This window comes from Spermophilus citellus (genome assembly GCF_964194105.1).
Source record: "Spermophilus citellus genome assembly, chromosome: 5".
Lineage (NCBI taxonomy): Eukaryota > Metazoa > Chordata > Mammalia > Rodentia > Sciuridae > Spermophilus > Spermophilus citellus.
Window position 1 is genome coordinate 89,714,929 of NC_138186.1, and position 24,704 is coordinate 89,739,632.

Genomic DNA, 24,704 nt, shown 5'->3' on the forward strand with positions numbered 1-24,704 from the left:
TCTTTTAAGAATATTTAAAAATTATTGCCAGTACTTTTTTTTTACACTCTTAAGTGGTATTTAAATGAATTCAGAATGTTAAATTTGTGGCTAATCATGGGATGTAAACCAAGTTGGAGGATAATAAAGCTGTTGGCTAGTTGTATTTAAATAGCGGTTTGGGGCTAACTATGCCTGCCTTACCACATGCTACCTGAATTGAGGCTTGAAAGTAGGCTAGAGAAGGGTTAAACTAATTTTCAGGAGGAGCAGAAAGAGTGAATGACGACCAGCAGTAGGTTTTTATGTCATTCCTTTACCTCTCCCATGAAGAGAGACAAGGAGACGTGCTAGCCTCTACAAACCATTGGCAGAAGCTTAGGACCTCACCCCAAGCATACTGAAGTGTGTCTATCTGCAGTTGTCCCAGGTACAGTGTTTATGTGAGACTTTGGAGAAGATTGTCTTGGGATCATATATTTTAAGTATATTTGGCAACTTATTTTTGAATTATGAACAACCTATTCCTATAATTATGTTTTACAAATTTGTGATTTGGACATGAGATTTAATTTTGAAAAGTCTTTATGCTATTCTCTGTGTGTGTTTTGTGTGTGTGTGTGTGTGTGTGTGTGTGTATGTGTGTGAATTTTTAAATCCCCAAATGTAAACATGAGAAATGATCTTCAACCAAGGTCTTACAAGAAGTGGTTGGAAACAGATATTTAAAAGGTTTACACATTGAAGTAATTGGTTATCTAGCATTATTATTGTTGGTGTTTCTCACTTTTTCAGCACTAAAATTAATATTCAAATAGAGATAATTTGAAAAATGAGAATGGAAAAGAAGGGGCAGCAGTCAGTTTTACCTTTCAAATAAGACTGCAAATCTCTGTTCTATGTACTTTCTCTTTTCTTAAAATAGTCTTCAACTTTAAAAATCACACTGTTGAACATATGTCATTTTGTGCCTTGCTTTATTCTTTAACAAAAACAGTTCCTATGTCCTTATAAACTTATTTTTTAGAAGTTCCTTTGGGTGGATTATTATAATTAACCTACTCATTCCCCTATGGTGAGCTAGTTAGTTTGTTTCCAGTCACTTGAAATGACAGTCCATTACTAAAAAGCTGTTCTGAAGTACAGTAAATTGAAAGCTATTTTAGAAAACACATTCTCGTTTTAGGCTATTCCATTCCATTCTCAGTTCTTTATCGTTCAAGACAGGGCCTTACTAAGTTGCTGAGGCTGGCCTAATACTTGGATCCTCCTGCCTCAGCCTTCTGAGTCACTGGGAATACAGGCATATACCAACACACCCAGCTGGGCTATTCGATCCTTCTTGCCCTCAAAGTCTCAGTCAGTCAACAGCAATGATTTGTGACATATGGTTACCGATGAGTGGAGTTATTGTTATTAGTTCTAGAATCTGGCTTCAAGATCAAGAAAAAGACATTTGATGAAATGTAAGTAAGAAAATTTAAAACTAGATGATTATTGTACGCATTGATGGCATAACCAAAGTCAAGTTCCTTGTTGTCCAGAGATGCCCAAGAGAATAAAGTCTGTCTTCCCAAAACATCCATTTGACTTGGTGATTGAGCACATTGTAAAACATATTTTTTGCATAGCAAAATAAACACAATTTATAGGGCAGGATATCCCATTTTCATGAACTTTTAAGATTAAGCAAAGCTTCACAGGAATTTCACATTTACAGGGACTGCTTCAGAATTATCTTCCAGTCCTCTAGATCAGGGATCAGGCAATCAATAAATATTTTAGGTTTTGAGAGCCACGTAATTTTCTGCATATTATGGTCTTATTTCATTTTGATTTTTGTCTGGTTGTTTTATTTTGTTTTCCAACCCTTTAAAAAATGTTAACACTATTCAGCGCTCACGATATACCTTCTGTAGTTCACCCCTACTCAGCTTGATCCATTCACATTTCCCTCAGGCTCCCAGAGTTCTTCATTGGTCACATTTGAGAAACACTGAATTGGCAGTTTCCCAAGTCCTCTCATGGCAGTTAAGTATATCTTCTGACAGTGGAGTAGAATAGAACATAATGAGGGGAAGAAATTTTTACCTGTTTCATAGCTTGTCTTTAGTAATTATGTGCTAACAGAATTCTATTTTAAGAGTTAGTAGGCTGGGAAAAACCCTGAAGTCCTAAATTTTCATCCTCATCCCCAGGAGGCTATGCTGTACAATATAGATATTATTGAAAAATTAATGGTGCATCATCCACATGATACTTAGAGTAGAGCCCTAAAATCCCCCACACCCCTTTTGTTTTTCACTTCATACATCCAGAGTACCAATCCCAATAATTCTGACCTATTTCTCTCTCAAAACTCAACAGATGTACTTGTTATTACACTGCTAATTAACTGGGACTTTGCTTATTACTCCTCCTCCCCCATTACCAGCAGGTGTAGACTTTTTACTGCTATTGACTTTTATCTCATAAAATGTTCTTGACATCTTTGCCTTCAGTTGGTCCCCAAGCTCCTTGTGCCCATTTACCTTCAGCATGTTCTGTGACCTTCTTACCTTAGAACTGGTACTCAAAATGCTAGGAACATGGGACATACTTAACAAAGATCAGACCTTCTGTTTGGTTCTGCTCATGAAGGACTGAGCCTTTGCTGTGGGTGATTTGAAGTCCGTTAGTAAATTGAAAGCTATTTTAGAAAACACATTCTCTGCAGCATTCCATTTTATTAATAAAGGTCAAATATGCCATTATGTAAAAATGCGAATATGTAACAGTTGTGATTCTGCAATCTGTATTTGGGGTGAAAATGGGAGTTCAAAGCACAATTTGAGTGTAATGTATGAAAGATGATATATCATGAACTATGTAATGCGATAAATAATCAATAAAAAAAAAAAGAAGAAGAAATACAGATGGTCAAAAAACATATGAAAAAATACTAACAACTCTAACAATTAGAAAAATGCAAATCAAAACTATTCTAGGATTTCAACTCACTCCAGTAAGAATGGCAATTATCAAAAATACAAACAACAATAAATGTTGGCAAGGATGTGGGTGGAAAAGGTATGCTAATATGTTGCTGGTGGGACTGCAAATTGGCGCAACCATTATGGAAAGCAGTATGGAGATCTCAGAAAACTTGGAATGGAAGCACCATTTTACCCAGCTATCCCATTGCTCAGTTCATACCCAAAGGACTGAAAATCAGGATACTACAGTGACACAGCCACATCAATATTTATAGCAGCTCAATTCACACTAGCTAAACTATGGAACCACCTAGATGTCCTTCAATAGATGAATGGACAAAGAAAATGTGATATATATATATATATATATATATATATATATATATATATATATATATATATATATGGTTGAATATTACTCAGACTGAAAGAAGAATCAAAATATTGCATTTGCTGGTAAATGGATGGAACTGGATAATATCATGCTAAATAAAATAAGCCAAATTTGTCAAAAGCAAATCCAGTGAATACAATGAAATCTTTTTGTTTGGGAAACCACCTCTATTAAAAGCTCATCTATTCTACAGATAGAATTTTCTTAGGAAATCTTTTTTTCTGAAATTGGAAATCTGTACTCTAAGCCCTTCTGTCTAAAAGATCAGTTATTTAATCAAGGAGAATCTTCTCTATCATCTGTAAATATTTTTATGTGGCATCATCTCAGATACTAGGAAGGGGAAACTCAAGTAGTGGGGAACAGGTGACAAAAATTCTTTGTCGCTGATTACTGATCAGCTGTATGCCCAGAAGCATGATAGTTGAGTTAGATATTCTTTGCAGTTCTATCTCTTTCATATAACTATAATTTTTATTCTTCTGTCTATAAATGTTTAATCTTCCATTTTCACCTTACCGAGATGTTTGCCTCGATATTCTACAGTGATGAATCCCTGGGACGTGACTTTCATAAAAATGATGACTTGTGCTGTGAATATTGGAAGCTTTCCATCCAGACACTCTGAGGCCACCCCAGGTGCATGTTTAGTACATCTGAACTAATATTCAAACTGTTGGATTTCTTTCTGTTAGCAGTTTTCTTTTTTTTTTTCTTAGTCTTATATAATTAAAGATAATGAATCAAGAGCAAAACAGTTAAAACAGTAAGGACATGTTGATACCAATGTCAGTTCAGAAAGGCTGTTTTCAGAAAGGCAGGAATCAAAAGCGGGCTTCCTTTGCCTTCTTTATAGGTGATCCCTTCCATTTTCCCAAAATGGACCCTCTTCATTTAAATCCTGCCTTGTTGTGTTCTAAGTTACTTTCCTTCTGTGATTCATTTATTAATGTCTCTATTCCTTGATCTTAAAATTAGCACAGTGTTTACGCTTTTCTTTGATACATAAAGGGAGGTAGCTTCTGTCATTTCTCTCTCATTTTGATCAAGTGCACATATATACATAGTATTGATGTTTATTTCTTCTCTCTTCTGTAATTGTGATAATTATTTACATAAATATCTTATATTGGTGTAATTCTGTAAATACTGCTTCCTACAGACTTGTTCAGTAGTGTGAGCAGCCACAGAGGGTATACAACCTATTCAGTCCCGGGCTTAGAGGAGAAGGGCACAAACACCAGTATCCAAAGGATTCCCTTCACAGAGTTCAGCAGTTTACTCCTCCAGCACACACTTGTCTGGAAAGACATGAAAAGATACCTTTTCTTGTGGCTTTTTGTTTGCTTGGACTACCTTCTGAAAAAAAACACTTTGTTAACTTGGCATTTCTACCTGGTAAGCTTTCTGATTTTTTTAAAAGATCTTCATTTGATTCTCATTCTTAATGGATCATGTTGTTGGGTCTAAAGTTCTAGAATTAAAATCATGTTCCCTGAGGAAGCATTACTTCTTATTCTGTATTCATGGTATTGACTGGAAGACTTCATGTCTGCTGGATCAGATTTTTAGAGGTAAATTGTTTGATTTCTCTCTCTGGAAGATTTTTAGCATGTGTGTGTTTGAGTTCTGGAATGTGATTTTTTAAATTTATTCTGCACTATTGGAAGTTTCAATCTGGAAATTTATTTCACTTTGGAAAAGTTCTGTTTGTTTGACTTTCTCCTCTCTTCCGTTGTCTTTCTTCTTCCCCTGCGGGATTTATTGTTTTGGGGACCTTTGGCCCTTCATACCAGCAGTGCTCTTCACCTGTTTAATAATTTCCTTCTCTTGATCTTGATGCTATGCATTCTAAGAGGCATTCTCAAATTTTATTTTCTAGATCACTAGCTTGGTTTTTAGTCCTGTATCATTCTATTATTTAATGTATTTATCAATTTTTTTAGCAATCAAATTTCATTTCCAGAAGCCCTTTTGTTGCTGTTGTCTTATTATTCCTTTAAAAATATTGGCTTGTTCTTGTTTGTTGTTGTAGTATTTTCTTTAATTACTCCAAGAACATTGGTTAGCAGCATTTTTCTTGGTTTCTTGTGTTCTCTGAGCTATCTCTATGTTCTCCAGCATTACTTCTGGTTTCTGGCCTTTGTCTTTCTTAGAAGCTGGCGTGACTTCTCCCCAGACTTGCACATGTCTTTTCCCTGTGGTAGGAGGACTAAGACTGTGTATAAGGCTGGGTGGCAACAGAGAAACAGGATGAACCCCTCCAATGCTAATGAAAGAGAGCGTTACAAAGGCAGTGGAGGATGCTGTTCTTCCAAGACACACCTCCGTTCCATTGCTTTCTGTGCCTGATTTGGAGCCCAGACTGACCACAGACTCAAGAGTTTGCTCAGCAGTTCACAGTTTTGTCCTGAGAGCACTTCTTGAGAGCTCTGACTACAAGATGCAAAAGATTGCCTCTGCCATAATACACACACTTCTTTGTGCTTTAGTGTTTGCCCATCACAGTCTCCAGATCATTGTAGTCATTGTCTCGGACATGCAGTTTCTGTGGGAGTTCCTTGGGAAGGATTGCTTTTCTGTTGTTTTGGTTCTGTCACTTAATTGTCATTGAACCATGGTTTCCTTTCCTGTTTACTCTACCATTCCAGTTGTATTTGCATTATATATTCTAGGCATTTCTTAAAATTGTATTGCTGGAGGGTTGGGGATATAGCTCAGTTGGTAGAGTGCTTGCTTTGCATGCACAAGGCTCTGGGTTCAATCCAGCACCACACACACCCACAAAGAGAAGAAAATCATATTGCTGGATCCCTCCAACTTCAGTAGCACTCGGATAAGAGAAGAAATGGATGCATGTGCTTACCTGCCATCTTGCACCATTGTGGTCACCAGTGTTAAACATGAATTAAGAATTTGAAAGCCTCAGCTTTGAGCTTGTGCTTATTTTGGTGTTTGGCATAGAAATTGCTGAATGAAGCCTTGTTAGATAACTACATCTCACCCATTGTACTAGGACTGGAACTGCCAACTACTTTTTCTTTCTACGTCAAGATTTCATAGCATAGAGTATATCATTAAAGATCCTTATTCACTAAATCAAGAAATTTGCTCAGAGGCTATTTTTTAGGCCTGAAAGAATTCAAGCAGAAGGAGTCTCTCTCCCCATTTTAAAACAGCAGCAGCAGCCATGGTAGCAACTCTGTTATAGTCTTAAAAAAAATTCTCTTTAAATTTTCTTTTGGGTAGGCCAGATTTCCTTTTGACTCATGTATACTGATTGCTGTCACCATTTCCTTGTTGGCCCCATGTTGTTTTTGTTCCCTGCAGCCTCCTGTTTGCTTGTGCCCCTGGCATGTAGAAATATTATGGTTCTGTCACTTAATTGTCATTGAGCCGTGGGAAGCAATACAGCTTTTCAGAATGACTGCTGTGGGCTTTCCTAACTGTTCTCTTAGGGAACACTGAAAGGGCAAAGAACTTTAAGATCTTTGTCTCAAATGCTTGCTTAGTCCATAATGGTCTAATTGGGGTGTGCAGATAATGTCCTTATGTGAGCTTGTGGAAGAATGAGACTATTGTTAACCCTACCTGTTGTAGATTTTATCTTGAGCTTCAAAATGTCTCACACATTGGTTTTCACTTGAACCTAAACAAGTATAGGTGAGGGGAGACTCTTCTTTTTTCTTTCTTTTTTTTTTTTTTTTTTTGGTTTTTTTAAAACAGCTCTTCAGCTTGCTTTTTTCCTTCTTAAAATTATAGCTTTTAAATAAATGTTAACCATAGTGAATAGGAATGCTGAGTTATGCTATTATCTATACAGTTCAAAATTTTTTATTTTTCTAAGCAATTAGCATTAGAAATAGTTTTCATCCTTTGTCTTAAATGTAATGAAAATACACTGGCTTCTGAAACTGGCTGCTCTGATATTGCATGTAATGTGTGTGTATCCTTCTGCAAAGTCATTCTTAACTGATTTTTAGATCCTATAGTTAGTTGATTGTCCTGAAAATTGCAATCTGCAGACACATATTTACAAACACTTCAGGGAAAGTGCCTTTGTATGAAATTCAGCAAGTCTATTTAGAAACCTTATGTGAGTTTTTAAACTCTAATGCTTTTAACCTTTGTAGTAGAAACTCTAATATTTAAAAATATATATCAGCTTGACAAGTGAAACAATTTGATTACAAAGTAGAATTTTTTTATTAGAAAGTATTATAGCCCAAGGCCATAATATAAGAATACTATATTCATATTATAATGTAATAGCAAGTGATATTTAAATTCCTAAGACTGTGTTCTTCCTAAAGGATTTCACATCATACAATTTAATTCTGAAAGAAGGCATTAACTATTAAGAGGCTTTAGATTTTAAATTATCAATCATCTATTCTTTGCCCTAGTATGACAAAGGAAATAATTTAATTTCTTGCACACTTTAGGATTTATCAAAACACTCAAAAGCTTTGAATGTTAGAAAGTTAAATTTTCATGCTATTTTAAAAAACTGGTAAACAATAGAGTAAAAATAGGATTTACTCAAACTATATTACTAGCATGATATTACCTAATGCATGACACATTGGTCATTTATTAACAAACAACTCATCTGTTCTTTTGACACAGATTGTGTTAGTAACCCAATATATGTTATGTACTAGTCTGTTTGATTTTTAAAAATAATTTTCTATGAATTATTTTTTTTTAAAGCTAATTAGCAAATTTTGTACTTGTTACTTTCATACCTTAAATGAAATTTTCTAAACTTTCAGTGGATCCAATTCAGTATTCAGGCAAGAAGCCCCCCAGCCTTAGTGATATGGTATTAAGTTAAAAGTTCATAAAGTAACAATAAGATTTACAATTTTTATGACAAATACTGTTTAAGAGAAAATTTTATTTTTATAAATTAGAAATGTCATTTTTAGATTTTTAAATATCTGACTTGCTAGTGATGAAAAATAAGAGCAGTTTAGTGTGGATAAATGGTTTGTTGATCATGTTACATATTTTCTCTATTTGCATATATGTACATATTTTTAGATGTTGTTTTTATGTGTTTGAAACTTATATGCGAGTTTACCTGATTTCCCGTTTTGTGATTTGGAGAATTGTGATCATTTTGATATTTTAAATATAAACACTGAAACCTGAAGTATAATTATTGTCTCATTGCAACTTGCCTTTTATTCATTTATATATACAATATTTTCATGTTATTGCCACAGTCTTTGAAAGTAAAATCACACTACATTTATAGAGATTGAGTCATCGTTTCTCATTTTGTTATATTGCTGAATTTCACACTGACATCAGAGATTTTTAGTTAAATAGAAGAAAGAGAAGCCTATTAAACTCAAGGGCAGAAACAGAATTTTGATATCTACTGGCCCTTGATCTTATCTATTCAGTCAAACAGGAGAGGAACAAATTTTCAAATTGATATCCCTAGAAACAAGAATATCTATGCTGGATTTTGCATTTGGCTACACCTTACAGTCCACTAAAGTGCCGCAGTCTTGGCTGGGCACAGAATCACGAGCCACCACACAGCTCTGTAGATTCAAACAGCAATTCTTTATTCCCGAACTCACACCGGCCTCCACACACGTTCTGGGGCAATCCCAGTTCTGCTGCCACCCAATTCACCTACTACACGAGTCTTTTTTCCCAAAATGCTCTCTGAATCTCACGAGAGCTCAACGGGAGCTCAGGTAGCAGGAACGCCCTATTTCCAGCAGCAATAATCCTCAACATGGAACTTCCCTAAAACCCAAGGTCTTAAACTGGGAACGCCCTAAACCCAAGGACCGGGATACTATACTTCCTCAAACTGCAGGATACACCCTAATCCTGGATCCACCCTCGTCCTTGAGTAGGGTCATCTTTCTCAAACACACATGCAAGGTCACAGCAAATTTAACATGGGGTACGCTGGCAAGGAAATCCATGCGTCATTCCTACTTGGTAATGGCCCTCAGCACTAAAGAGCAGCTCTACTGGATGCTGCATTATTTCTGAGAAGTCTGGAATTATCTATCAGGTTACCAATAAAATCTGGAGTCCGAGGGCCTCTATAGTATCTGACACAGCTGGGAAGAAAGTCTGAGGAGGTGAAATGATAAAATTGTATAACTCACATGGTACATTGATGGGCATTAAAACCATAGATGCTGATACATGAGCATATACCCAACCCAGTTTCCCAGAAATGGGATTTGTGAAGCAGATAATTGTTGGTGCAGTGGTCTTCTCCTCAAAACTGATGAGTTAGGCAGAACCAGACTATATAGGGCCTTTTACACCATATCAAAGATTTTAGTCCACATTATATGACCAGTGAGATAATAAGGTGCCATTTTATGAGAGGTCCTTATTGTGGAGTGGAAGATCATGAATTATGGTTTAGACTTGTTTTAAGAGTCTATAATAGTTTTTTGCTCATGTAGAACTTGACCTCAAGGGAGAGTTCAGATCTAGAACATTTAATTAGAATGGATTTCCTAGGAAAAGAATTTAGACCCAAGAGAAACAGAATAGGCTATAAAGAAGAACAAGCACACTGAATTTATATAGTGGATATCTAAAAGGATAGAATAAATATAGTCCATAATTTAACTGTCTTCCTCCTCTTATCATATCTTACTCTAAGCATTTGGATACAACTCTAAGCAAAAAAATTGTTAAAGAGAATGTGTATGGAACAGTATTATTTCTTGAACCTAGATCAGTGAAATGTCACTAAGCTTTTTGAAAATGGCTTTGTGACAATAATGTAACATTTTTAGTTTATGGAATTTTGTCTTCATTATACACCGAACTTGCTATCATTATAATCATATTTTATCTTAGAAAATTACAAATGTTCTGGGGCTGGGGATGTGGCTCAAGCAGTAGCACGCTCGCCTGGCATGAGTGCGGCCCGGGTTTGATCCTCAGCACCACATACCAACAAAGATGTTATGTCTGCTGAAAACTAAAAAATAAAAAAAATAAATATTAAAATTCTCTCTCTCTCTTTTTAAAAAAAAAGAAAAGAAAAAGAAAATTACAAATGTTCTTACAAATTCCATGAAATATTTTGTATCCAAAGCAACCTTCTACTGCCTCATTATTTTCTTTACTTGAGTGTTTTATAGTATAATTTCTGAAACTTAACATGTTGAACTCCAGCTTTCCCTTAAATCTTTTCTCAAATCTTTTTCTATCAAGTCAGAAAGCTCAGAACCCCTTTATTCTTACTTCTTCCAAATCTTCACATCTGATCCACAACCAAATATCAATTCTGCTTCTGAAATAGTTCTCTGGCCTGTCTAGGTCACCATATACGTGGCCATCATTCTGCTCCAAGCTGTCACTGACATCTCTTACCTGAATTACCATGGTGCTCTCTTCAATTTTCTCTCTGGTTTCCTTCTTGCTGCCCCCTCTCTGAGCATTCTTCGTATAGGTACTTAGGTATTTTCTTAAAGGTAGGTGAATCAGTGTGCTCCCTTGCTTAAAACCCTTACATTATTTCCTTTAATACTTAAACTAAAACTTTTTTTTTCTGTTTTACAAAGTCCAGCACATGTGGATCCCAGTCAACCTTGCCCTTTACTGTGCTTTCCCCTGCCCTGGATGACCCTGTCCCAACACGTTCTGTGCTAATTCTACATCTTTATATTTCAACTTAAATGCTGAGCCTTTCTTTTCAGATGTTTCTTCTTCTTGGTTTGTCAACACAGTCTTCTCTTTAGGGCTGATCCTAAATGACAGAGCAACCAGTGCAAAGCCTAAAGCTCAGATGACCATGAATTAAAATTACTTAACTTCAAAATCATGAGATTGGTTGATAAAGATTTTGGACAAGAGAATCTGTCCACAGAGCCAAACAGTTCTGTGGGGACAGGTGCATGGAGTACATGGCATGCCCTGGGTGTGAGGCCATGTGTTATAGTCCCTGTGTTTGCTCCACGTCCTGCCCCTTGATTGGTTGCTGCAAGGACAATTGGCCAAAAATTGTATTGTTGGATGCCTATAATCTGCTTAGCAACTGCCTGAGTATATATACATGGTAACTGCACAATAAAATCAGACCTGCTTTCTGCTCGGTCTCTGGAGGTCTTAAATAGCAACTCCACAGCCACACTCTCCTCCACCCTATTCCATGGACCCCCTCACTGGACGAGAGAAAACCCATGCAGTTCAAAAGAGGCATGCTTTTCAAGAAGCAAACCTCTACTGTACAAGTTACTGACTCATTTAGATTTCTAGACTAATTTCAAAAGTACTTATAATGCCATTGGCCCAGCTCAGCAGTGGATTCCTTAGGGCTCAGTGAGAGCAGCATACAGGGGACCCCGTGCCTGGTTTCTTGTTGGGCAGGATGAAAGAAAGAGTGTGAATTTCAGCACTAGTTAAACAAGGCCCCAAATCTCAGCTCTCCCACTTGGTGGTCAAACTTGGGCAATATATTGCTTCTCTTGGAGCCAGTCTCTAATCTCATGGACTGTGGTGAAGAATAAATGATGTAATGATTTTAAGGCCCCTAGAAAAAAAAGGAAGGCCTGCAAACGATTCTAATCATTGTCTACTGACAGAATTTATCCTTAGGAAAAATTTGCCATTTTTAAAAGTGATTTACATCAACTTAGAAACTAGGTAGTATGATACACGTAAACTTTGGAAAGAATTCACACACTGACTAGAATTTCTCCCTGGCTTCTCTTGTGAAAGTAGCAAGAGAAAAATGATTCTGTGTCTGAAGCAAAGATAAATGTTAGAGAGAATATAGTTTCTTTTAGTCTTTATTTGATCTTTTTATTCTCTCTGAAGACATAGTCTCAAAGAATGAGGAAAACTTCAAAAGCAGAATAGAAACACTGGCATTGATACATGGAGACCTTTGTGGCTTTATGTTTACCTACTGATTTTTTTTTTAAGCCATAGATAGCAAAATGTCAAGAGTGAAATTGGGAGGCAGCCTTCCATGTTGAAGCCTAGAGTAAAACCTTAGGTCAGTGTGACTCACACAGACAGGTGTTACTTTGGCACATGAGGTCTTCCTATTTTCGTGAGGTATGTGTCCCTATTTCATTTCTGTTGTCAAACGTTTTACATTTTAATCCTGTCACAGGTTTTGGATTAAAAACTTGTTACATTGATCATCATACTCAAGGAAAATTTTTAGGCCCTAACAGATTAAATCTAGTAGCTATGTGCCATTCTTTGGCCTGGACAGAGCAATGATACATTTTTTTACTTCCATAAAGGATTTGTCAGCTGGGGGTGTAATCTCAGCGACTTGGGAGGCTAAGACTGGAGAATCCAGAGTTCAAAGCCAGCCTCGGCAACTCAGCAAAACCCTGTCTCTAAATAAAATATTTAAAAGGTATGGGGACGTGGCCCAGTGGCTTAGCACCCCTGGTTTCCATCCCTGATACAAAAAAAAAAAAAAAAAAGAATTTGTCAGAAGCACCAACCATACTGGTTTTTTTGTTTGTTTGTTTATTGATTTTACTTTCCTCTTCTTTTTTCTAGGATTATGACAGTTTTTTTGAATCGAAGGAAAGCAACACTGTCTTTTCATTCTTAGGCCTGAAACCACGATTGGCATCAAAGGTAGGTTATTTTTTTCTCCTTTTTGCTTTAAAATTCATCTTTCTTGAATTGTTCTTAGGGATAGAGGTTGAAAGTGTTAAAGAGATGCACAGTTAGTCTCTATTCATAATTATAGACTATCTAGTATTAAGACACACAAAGATGCCTAGGTTTTTCTGTTTCCATTGTCAGTCATTGCCATAAATTAGGACATTGATTTACTTATAATTTAGACCTCATTCTTCCAAGAAGACTTAAGGTAGCAAAAAGTAGTAGCTGCTTTCCATTTTAAATTGCAATTTTTATCACAGTTCACTCTCTGTATTGGTGGATTAAAACACGGGTCAAGAATATAAGCCGATGTGCTGGCACAGCCTATAGTCCCAGCGGCTCAGGAGGCTCGTGAGTTCAAACCCAGCCTCACCAAAAGCAAGGTGCTAAGCAACTCAGTGAGACCCTGTCTCTAAATAAAAATACAAAATAGCGCTAGGGATGTAGGTCAGTGGTCGAATGTCCCTGAGTTCAATCCCTGGTACCCTGACCCCAAAAAGAATATTTGAAAAGAAAACTGCCTCTGCACTGAACATGTACAGTTATTTCTTCTTGTCATTATTTCCTAAGTAACACAGTATAACACCTGTTTACCTCATGTTAGGTATTATAAGTAATCTAAGGCTGATCTGAAGTATATAGGTAGGTGTGCCTACATTATATGCAGATATTTTCTCTAAGGAACTTGAGTATCTGCAGATTCAAGGGGGTGGGATCTTAAAACCAATCCCTCACAGATACCTAGGGACAACTGTACTTTAAAATTTTTGTGATAGCACAATCAAGGCCATATTTGAAAATTCTTTTGCACATTTAGCTTTTTTACATTGAAGGAAGGGTGTTCTATGATAAGTGGTCAGCCTTGGAAAAAATACTGCAATTCCTAAGCCAGTCAAAATATTTTTAAAGCCCCTTTATTAAGCCATATGTCTTTTGGAAAACCTAAAGGACCCAGGTTGTATCATATTTAGACCTAAAAATTTTAATTTTTTTCATAGCTTAATTAATATGTATTTAACACATTACTTTCAAGATTAAAAAGGTATTAAGTCAGATAATATTTTGATTATTTGACTTTTATAAATAGTACTTATTTCTTATTATAAAAATAACCTAGACTCATTTAGAAAATTTGGAAAAATATGAAGAAAGTATAAAGTAGAACATAAAAATCACTATTCACCAAAATCACTATTCACCATAAAAACCAAGCTATTCACATTGACATTTTTGTGTGTTTCCTTGCAATCTTTATATATATATATATATATATATATATATATATATATATATATATATATATAGTAGCTGAGGTTTTGACTATATTTACAATAGAGACTGAATTCTAAATTGTGTGTGTATGTGTGTTTTTCACACAATTGAAATGGAAGTACATTACTGGGAGTTTTATTGTCTATAAGTAATAGGTCTTTTGAGACTACCCAGGATCTCTACGATTTCTGGAACACCTGTGGGAGGAAGGCAGAGACATCAATAATGTAAATTATACACCAGTACCTGCAGTGCATAGCCAATGTGAAATCTTGCTTTGTTTTAACATCCGCAAGTCAACAGATGGTTGTGGGTGGTTTCCATGTACGAGTTTTAAGTAGAGGCAAAACCCACACATAAAGTATTTACAGGTTCTTAAAAACTATTTTTATGAAGATGTAACATTTGAATACTTGTTAAAAAATTAGAGTATTTTTATAACATGTTTCATCCAAACATATTAAACAGTATAGATTTATCTTCAAAGAACTAGAAAAACTGGGGTAGGGAAAATCTAATGAATGTATAAACCCAGGGGATACCATGGTCTATGTAAAAGCCTTTTAAAAAACACTGTGTACTTGCCATCTTTGTTCTCATTTTCCCCAAAGATGTAGGTTCCTTAGACACTCTGCAGTCTGACTTTTTAATTCTTTAAGCCGTTTAGGCCTGGGGGTGTAACTCAGTGGTAGAGTGCTTGCCTAGCCTGCATGAAGACCTGGGTTCCATGCCCATCACTGGCACCATGTCCCCAAAGTAGAAAACAAAATTTATTCTGTCTAGAACTTCTTAAGAAATCTATTATCTATAAAATACACATTCTCACATGGCTTGTGGCCACAATGTTAATGTTGATCTTGGTGCTATTGCAGCTGACTTGATTTGAGTGGACCAAGTTCAAAAGCACTAAGGGCCTTGGGCAGCCCCACCCATTCAGCCAGCCATCTTCAGTTCCATGAATGAGAACTACCAGGGCAGGAGCACTTGGGATCAGAGCAGATGTCTATAGTGCAGTGTCTGTGTTGCTTGCTCTCACAAATATTCAGGGGCTTAGAGGTTAAGAGCAGCTTAGACTACATCTTTATATGAGAGAAGGGAAACTATAGGAAAAATTTAGCCTTTTCTCCCCATTTTAGTGACTTATTATTCACTTTGGTAATAATCCATTATATGGTCTACAGATTAAGGCTTTGACAGCGTGTTCACAGATTTGATGTACCAAAAGATGAACCCCCCTTTTCGTATCTCCTTTCCTACTCCCGATGCAGTATTGCACACATGAAAGATAAGATAGGAAAGCCATCCAGGAAACATAAGGATGCCGTTAGCATCTATAATTGCTCCACAAATGGGAAAAGAGCATTCATGCGCCCCACAGGCACAGGTGCAGTGTAGATTCCAAGTAAGCTGCTCCCAGAAGTAAACGGAGCAGAGGAAGCCTGGAAATCACCAAATGGTGTCTTGCAGGCCACGTTAGCTGTGGATATGTTATCTGTTCAGTGCAGAATTTTTGAAAGTCAAAAGTAAATGGGTTGCTAATATTTATTTAATTTTTTAATTTGTTCTTATTTGTTATACGCAATAGTAGAATGTGTTTTGACATATTATACATATGTGGAGTATAAATTCTCATCCTTCTGGTTGTATATGATGTAGAATTACATTGGTCATGTAATCACATAAGTTGCTAATATTTAAAATACAGATTTTTATGCTTTTCTTGAAGTTGGGAGGTGTAGAAACTCAGGAAAAGGGAACACTTTCCCCTATGAGTGGCTGGAGCCAGCAGGGGCTGGCCCACCATGGTACTTACATAAGCACAAGAAAAGGAGGCCTTCTTGCTAATAATTTTATGTTGAAACTCATCAAGTTTGTTATTTTAATAGACTAATCAGAGCCTGTTATAGAAGTTTTTCCTTCCTGATCTTTGCCATTCAGGGGTGATATTTAGAATACTTAACAGAAGGGAAATGCTGCCAGAGTTGGAGGCTATGGAGGCCTCCTGTGCCAGGTGACAGCTGTTTAGCAGTTGGATCATGGCTGGAGAGGAGTGGAGGGGCACTTGGGTGATTGGAGCAGCGACTATTTACTAGCAGTTATGGCCATACCAATGCTGTTCTTCACATAGGGTCAGCATAAACCAGTGCCTCTGCAAGCCCCCTGGGTGAGATAATGCTCACCCATCCATGAGCTAGTAGAACGGTACCTTTAAGAGGAGACTCAGTGGGATGTTGCTTTCTACTTTTTATATTTGGCAGATCAGATGAATGTGATTTAAATCTGGGCTCTGATCCCGAAACCCAGGATTTGCTCTTAACAATCACTTGGGGGTAATGTATTTCCAACATCTCTGTTCTTGACATTTAAAAAAAAAATACTGCCAAGAGCAAATTTTCTTGTCAATGTAATGCAGTGCTGTAACTGGTGTTTTTGTTTGTTTTTTTTTTAACAGGCAGAACCTTAGTGAGGCAAAGTGGAAGGTGACGGAGATGCATTTTGGAGCACCCATTGGTACTCGGCGCACACCTGCTTACCTAATGCATCACTGTGACAAAAGCCACATGCATCAGTAACTTTACTTGCCACGAAAAGGGTGTTTTTGGAAGATGTGGGTATAATGGGGATTGCATGATTGCTTTAAACCAAATCAGGACTGTGGTGGATTTTTTCTTCCCAATTTGCCTGCAGTTGCCTCACTCACCTGAAAGTACTGTCTTCTGTTACGGGTGTGCTTCCTTAATAACTGATAGACAAGTGGGTGGCACCATTAGAGAGAAAATGTTGGGTCTGCCCTAGGATATAGTAGATGCCAGTATTGCATAAACCTACTTCTCTTTAAGCTGCTTGGATTGCATCCTTGAAATTAGTCTGCCAGGCTTATTAGAATCTTTGAATAAAAAAGAAAAAAGCAATGCTGATTGACAAAAGGGCATTGAAGATTTTTGCTACAGAATCATAAACATCACTGCTCCAGTGCTTTGTAATAACACCTGTTGAAAATGTCAGATGTTCTAGATTCCTTTTTGTAATGGAAACTCTTAACCCTCACAAATCCTCTAAGCTCCTACAGATGTTTCCAGAAATTACTGTTGCAATATTGCATGATCACAACCAAGTTACAGGGATGAAGATAATTACTATTGCAAGGGGAAAGTTTCACCTAAATGCACAAGACTGCTTGAAAGATACATTTTAAGAGGTGCACTAATTAGATAGTCAGTTTATAGGGAAATTGTCTGATTCGTATCTGAAGGCATTTCAGCTTTAGCAATTTATATATACATAAGTGCACATATATTTTTTAAATTAAGCTCCCCAACAGCTGCTTATTCTATTTTGTGAAAGGATTATATTTTTTCGAGAAAGGAAGATCTCAGTTAGATATATTTTGTGGACCCTTGATGATGCATATTAAAAGATACCAATATTACTATAGAATTAATTTTTTTCTTATGTTACTTTTCATTGTTCTACTATTTTTCTCATCTAGCCACAGTCTTATACTTTTCAGAGTAAAATCGATACACATTCTTACTTCATATATAAGCACAAGTGAGTTTTCAGAGCAACATATATGAGAAGGGGGCTGTCTAAAGAGTAACTCTGAATTGTATTTGGCAAGCAGATCTGCTCCCATTGAAGTGGACACTGATAAACACTGAATATGTTACTTTATTAGGGCAGAGGTGTCTTTTCCATATTCTTATATTTTTAAGGGTTTTGAATTGCCAAACATGGAACAGCCTTGAATATGATAAACTCTAAGAGGGATGATCAAAATATTCAATTATTCCTAGCATCCTAATACTAGACCTTTTATTATGATACTGAGAAGGATATGTGTAAGAAATTGAAAGAGCAAATGAATTAAAGCATCACATACCCTGTCCCCATACCTTGATAAATGTGGACTATTGTAAAGCACTTTTTGAATGCTGAAGCTGAAATCCCAGCCTGATATTTGCAGTTCAGGACTACAGTCAGACGGAAAGCATGACAGAGATCTTCTTGACTGGAAAATATATGATCTGCAGTTTTCTCTCCAAGGAAAGCTGTTGTCAAATCATGGGTATTACTGGTTAGTTGATATTAAACAAGATCCAGGTCATATTCCATTTGATATATCCCAGGGACTATCCAGGAATGTTTATTTATAACTGGATATTGTATTTGAGTATGTTAGTATGTGAATCTTCTGCTAAGACTTATAAGTTTTTTTGTTTTGTTTTTTTTGTATGAACCCAGGGGTGCTTTTACCACTCAGCTGCATCTCTCTCTCTCTCTTTCTCTCTCTCTCTCTCTCTCTATCTCTATCTCTATCTCTATCTCTATCTCTATCTCTCTTTATTTTGAGACGAAGTCTTACTAAATTGCTCAGGCAAGCTTCAAACTTTCCATCCTCCTGCCTCAGCCTCTGGAGACACTGGGATTACACCATCCAGTGGTGTAATTTCTTTTTAAGATACAGCAATTTTTAAAGTTGTCATGTTGTAATTATTCAGTTTACATTTAGTCTGCTCTTACAAGTGAGTGCTGAGAACCAACTTAATAAGGTTGAGGCTTTGCAAATTCTAAGATTGTAGTGTCAATACCATGATTGCTAACCAGAGAAAGCCACCCAAATTTGTCTGATAACTTTCAAATTAACTATAATATGCTTAGTATGATTATATTAAACATAGTGCTAAACTACTAACAAATACAAACCATCTTACTATGATTTTGGGAGGGGGCTATAAAAAAGTACAAGAGAACACCCTCAGGTGGCAGGGCCCTTGCTAGGATAGACTAGAAGCACAGTGTATGGAATCTATCACAGTATCCAGGCTCCACAGAGTACTGAAGTATTGCCCTCGAGGACCACCCTGTTTACAGAGAATATAGTGTCCTTAATCGTACTCCTACCAGCTGAATTCCAAGCATAAAGTAATGGTGTTCTTAATTCCTTTAACTAGCTGCCTTTGATTTTGATAATCCCAGTCTTTAAAACCCAGGAAAGAAGTGGATTTGCAGGCATAGATGTAATAACAAGGATATTTCAAGACAGAATTTTAGTTTCCTATAATAGGTTTCTTAGGTTGCTAAAAATCAAATATGCCATTTTAAAATTATATAAAATATAGAGTACCATCTTGCAAGGTGTATGCAGACCAGAAGAAAATTTACTTGGGGAAATAACTTGTTTTTCCAAATTCTGATGTTTTATTAAAATCAAAGAAGAGAAAAGGAAGGTATCTTGCCCTCAGACTCTAATATATTTGAGATTTTTTCTGTTTTATTCATTAATTCAACACTTATGCATAGATGTTTTTGTAGCACATGAATTTAATAATGAACTGAACTTATTTTCATCTTTTTGTTATGGAAAGGTACCAAAGTTTCTTTCTGTTTTGTTTCATTTGTCTGATTTTATTGTGGGACTTTGCTTTTTCCTAGAAATGCTTTTCATTTAACAGCTCTTCTTAAGTGTCGGGATCCACTTCAATCTATATAATTGTTGTTTTTTAGATATCAGTTTGTATGTGTTTGTCTCTTAAGGCATTGATATTTATACTCAGCATTAAAGAAAAATGAATTCCAGAAAACAAGTGTTCTAAGACGGAGTTTTGTTTCCTCCCATTTATCACATTTTCTAATTTTAGTTCTGGGTTTGGCTGAATCCTTTCTGTTTAGTTGGGAAGATTTGTTTTTACTCCTCTCCACAAACCTGTGCATGAAAGCTGCAGATTTGGTTGTAAAAAAAGAAACAATGCAGATATATCATGTGATCATTTGAGGAACCATGCAGGTGGTCCTGCCTGTGTTGGGAGGGGAACACAGAGTCATCTCATACAGTGGCCAGTGATAGTGACCAAGGACAGAGTTAATCATTCAGCCACTGCCTTGGTTCAGTTCCCTTTGTGGTCTCAACTGAAGCCACAGTTGATGGATATGGTCCCCTGTTGGCTGCAGAATACAAGGACAGGTTAACCACTGCTTATTCTGTCAGGGTCCCTTTGAGGCAGCCAATCACCTCTGAAAGCAGAAGAAAACTTTGCTGAAGGCAGTAGCTGAGGTTGCTTTTATCACTAAACTATGTCAAACCCTAGAACACCAGGATAGAGGGAGGATGGAGGGAGGGATCAAAGGGAACAAGCTGTAAATTTGCAGAAATGTGCTAAATCATGAAACCAAATAAGCAAAATGACCACTGCCGCCTTGTGTCTCAGATCTGCAAAGTTTTCCTACTTCTAGAAATGCATGATTGGCTGTCCTTTCTATCAGCATATATTGAGCCCTTAAAATGTGATGGATCCTATCCAAGCAGGACAGTAGTCTCCACCCTCAAAGATGAAGCAGAAATAAAAGCAGCAGTTATGTCCAGTGGTAAATGATAGAGTTGAGTAAGTTCTTAGCACTCCAATCTGTGGTTCATCTGAAAAATTACATGTAATCTTTTTCTTTTTTAAAACCATTTCAACTTTCAAAATTTCATACTTGTAGTGGAATACACATAGACACCTACATACACATATAATATATATTAAAGATAAAGCATAATAATAAACAAATCCTTGTGTGCCTGCCACCTACCTTACTGCCTTTTTGTGAAGCACTGTGTGTTGTTCCCCCAACCTATCCTCCTCCTTGTCCGATAAAAGGAGCCCTGTCCTGCTTTCATGCTGATCACAGCCTTCCTGTTCTTTATCATTTTGTTTTCATGTATGTATCCTTAAAGAATAATAAATGGAATTAAGCTGGATATATCTTCTGTCATTTCCTTTTTACATTTATTGCAATAGGAGTTTTTACTACTAAATATTGCATTGTATGAAAATATCCCATATAAATATAAATAGAAAAGGAAATGTTGCTATGAACATTCTTTTGTTTGTGATTTGTGGTGCACATACCTAAGAGTGGACAATATACCTTGAATAGAATTGCTGGATTGTACAATAAAAACACATCATCAGCTGTAATTGATAAGGTCAAATTGCTTTTCAAAGTAATGGTACCAATTTAATGTTCCCACCAGAATGCCAGAATTTCCAGGATTGTAGATCCTGGCCTACATTTGGAATAGTCAAATTTTTGCCAAGTTGGGTATCATAAAATGGTATCTCATTGTGGTCTCACTCGGCATATTTTTTCCTATTACTAATTTGAATGTGTTTAATATAGAAATTTCTATTTCTTCTTCGAAGAAATCCCTGTTAATGTCTTTTACCTTTATTTCTTCTTCAGTTGTATTTTTGCTATTAATTTTAAATTTTTCTTTATACTTTGCTTTTATTGGTCAATACTGATTTATCTTTTTGTTTTTATTTGTGATGCCGGACCTTGCATATTCTAGGCAAACATTCTACTACTGAGCTGTACCTCCAGCCGTGATTTAAACATTAAAGGGAAGACAAACAGATTAAAAATAGAAAAATCTTCTGAAGCAATTTCCAGAAATATGAAAAGCATGTGAATCTATATTCTATTTGCAGAAAATAAAGTTGAGTGCATATATTATATGCTTCTTGCATATTGATTTTCAGTGTGTCAGCATGTCAGCCAAGAAATATACTTTGGGTACTTTTCTCTGCTCTAGGAGGGTTCTTTCTCTAAAGCTATTTTAAAGCTTATTAGCTCCAGTTATTTGGCAGGAAATTAACATGATTAATGTTATGGTTTAGTTTTTCTGATACAGGACTTTACCAAAAGGAAATCTTTATATAGACTTGATGTTTGTATATACTTGTTTCCTTAGTTTGTCAAAATGTAATGTGCCTGTAGCAATAAGTCACAATGATGTTATACTTAAAAACATTAAAATTATTACTCTAAGTCATAGGAGACTGTATTGAACCTCTGCTTATTATCAGTGAAGATTTAAGCTGAGTAAGATGGATCAATGTCATGCTGAATATAACCCTATGTACTGTGCTGGCAGCATGTTCACATGTACAGGGACTGATTGGCAGACAGGAACAAAAGACTTGAGTGCAGTCTTACCTTCTAAGGTACCTGCTAACTTGGGATATATTTAATAGCCTAAGGATACTGGAATTTGAAAATGTATGAACTGAAAACTTAGTATTTTTATAATGAATAGAACATTAGACCTTTTTATATAATAGTACTATAGTGTTGTAAGATATATCATTTGGGGCCCTGTAATAATAAAATTCACTATAACCAAAGTTTTCACTAAAAAGCTGTTTGGAAAGTCTCTGTCTATACTATGTTACAGAAATGAAAGTTCTAGAATACAGACCAGTGCTGTCCAGTATGGTACCAACAAATCACATAAGCTGTCAAGCACTAAAAATGTGCTTAGTTGTACTTCACAGAAGAAATACAATTGGTCAACAAATATATGGGAAATTGTTTAACATTTCTCTAGCAATTACAGAAATGCAAATTAAAACTACACTGAGATTTCATTTCACTCCAGTCAGAATGGCAAATATCAAGAATACAAGTAACATTAAATATTGGTGAGGATGTGGGGGAAAAGGTACAGACATACATTGCTGGTGGGATACAGATTGGTGCAACCACTCTGGAAAGTAGTATGGAGATTCCTCAGAAAACTTGGAATGGAACCACCATTTGACCCAGTTATCCCACTTGGCATATTTCCAAAGGACTTAAAATCAGCATATTATACTGATGTGGTGTGGAGACATCAATGTTTATAGCAGCTCAATTTGCAACAGCTAACCTATGGGACCAATCTAGGTGCCCTTCAACAGATTAATGGATTAAGAAAATGTGATATATATATATATATATACTAAAAAGCTGTTTGGAAAGTCTCTGTCTATGTGTCTATGTGTGTGTATATATATATATATATACACACACACACACATATACACACACACACACATACATACACACACACACAAAAACCAAACACAGAATATTACTCAGCCATAAAGAAGAATGAAATTATGATATTTGCAGGTAAATGGGTGGAGCTGGAGGCTATTATTCTAAGTGAAATAAGCCAATCCCAGAAAACCAAAAGCCAATGCTAACACATAATAAGGGACAGGGGAGGGAAAAATAGAAGTTCAATGGATTAGACAAAGGGGAATGAAAGAAAGGGATGGGGAATGAGAATAGGAAAGACAGTAGAATGAATTGGACGTAACTTTCCTATGTTCACATGAATACGTGACCAGTGTAACTCCACATCATGCACAACCACAAGAATGGGAACTTATACTCCATGTATGTATAATGTGCCAAAATACATTCTACTGTCATGTATATCTAAAAAGAACAAATTTAAAAAATATGCCTAGTTGAATTTGTGACACATTGAGTATAAATGTATTTCAGGTTTTGTAGACAATATGAAAGAATAAAATAACACATTAGTTTTATATTGATACATATTGAAATGATAATTCTTGAATATATTTAGTTAAATGTTAAAGATAAGTTTTACCTTTTTCCTCTTTTAAAAGGTAGTCACTAGGGGCTGGGGATGTGGCTCAAGCGGTAGCGCGCTCGCCTGGCATGCGTGCGGCCCGGGTTCGATCCTCAGCACCACATACCAACAAAGATGTTGTGTCTGCCGAGAACTAAAAAATAAATATTAAAAAAAAATTCTCTCTCTCTCACTCTCTCTCCTCTCTCACTCTCTCTTTAAAAAAAATAAAAAAAATAAAAGGTAGTCGCTAGAAGCTTTTAATTTACATATATGGCTTTCATTGGATTTCTCCAGGACTGCACTGTTCTATACCAACCTTTTTACCCCAAATGACAATAGAGAAATAAAATGTCTAAAAAATGTTTTTTAGGTTTTGGCAAAATGTCTCCATTTGTAATAGTGAAAGGATGTGTGGATATCTTTGGGTACATAATTTTCTAACAATGCTGTCAAGATAAAGGCTTTTCTCATTTTGCTTTTAGCCCCTCTAGCTTGAAGCATTTTTTGGCAAAAGAAAAAGTGATATATTTTTTTAAAATTTGTATTGTGTTTTGTAGATTTTTTTGTTGTTGTTTTTTTCCTGGAATAACAGTTGACAGTTATGTTATGGGTCATCATAACATGTGACATCTCTCTGTCCAGTCTCTTGTTACTCTGCCATTTCATAAAGCTGATGCTTCCTGTTGAATTGGATTATATCTGCACTAAGTCACAGTGTTATTTTTTGTATTTTTCTTCTTTTTTGTGAAAAGGGAATTTAATGAACCACACAGATATCATCTTTAATCAGCAGAACAGTGATGAATATTAATAGGATTTAGTCCTAGATTTCTCTGTATCTAAACTCATTTGAGCTCATAAGAATATATGGATAATCTGTCTTGAAAAAGTTTCTTTCTGGTCTCATTGCCAAGTATTAAAACAGAATAGTATTAAAGAAATATTATTTCTTTCTCTGCCCAAGTTTTTAACATTTTTCTTTTGGGCTATGCTATTAGAAAAAAATATTTTTTGGAGGAGGGGACCTGTATTT

General features: G+C 36.0%; 1 protein-coding gene across 1 annotated transcript in view; it reads left to right on the plus strand.

Moving 5' to 3' along the window:
* Nucleotides 1–22,989, plus strand: part of SH3BGRL2 (SH3 domain binding glutamate rich protein like 2) — an 84,617-nt gene extending 61,628 nt beyond the window's left edge. Inside the window, exons 3-4 of the mRNA XM_081295269.1 lie at nt 12,874–12,954; nt 16,709–22,989. Coding sequence (XP_081151395.1) covers nt 12,874–12,954; nt 16,709–16,720 — 93 coding nt within the window. The 3' untranslated portion in view covers nt 16,721–22,989. The remainder of the gene's footprint in view (nt 1–12,873; nt 12,955–16,708) is intronic.
* The last annotated feature ends 1,715 nt before the right edge of the window (nt 22,990–24,704 follow it).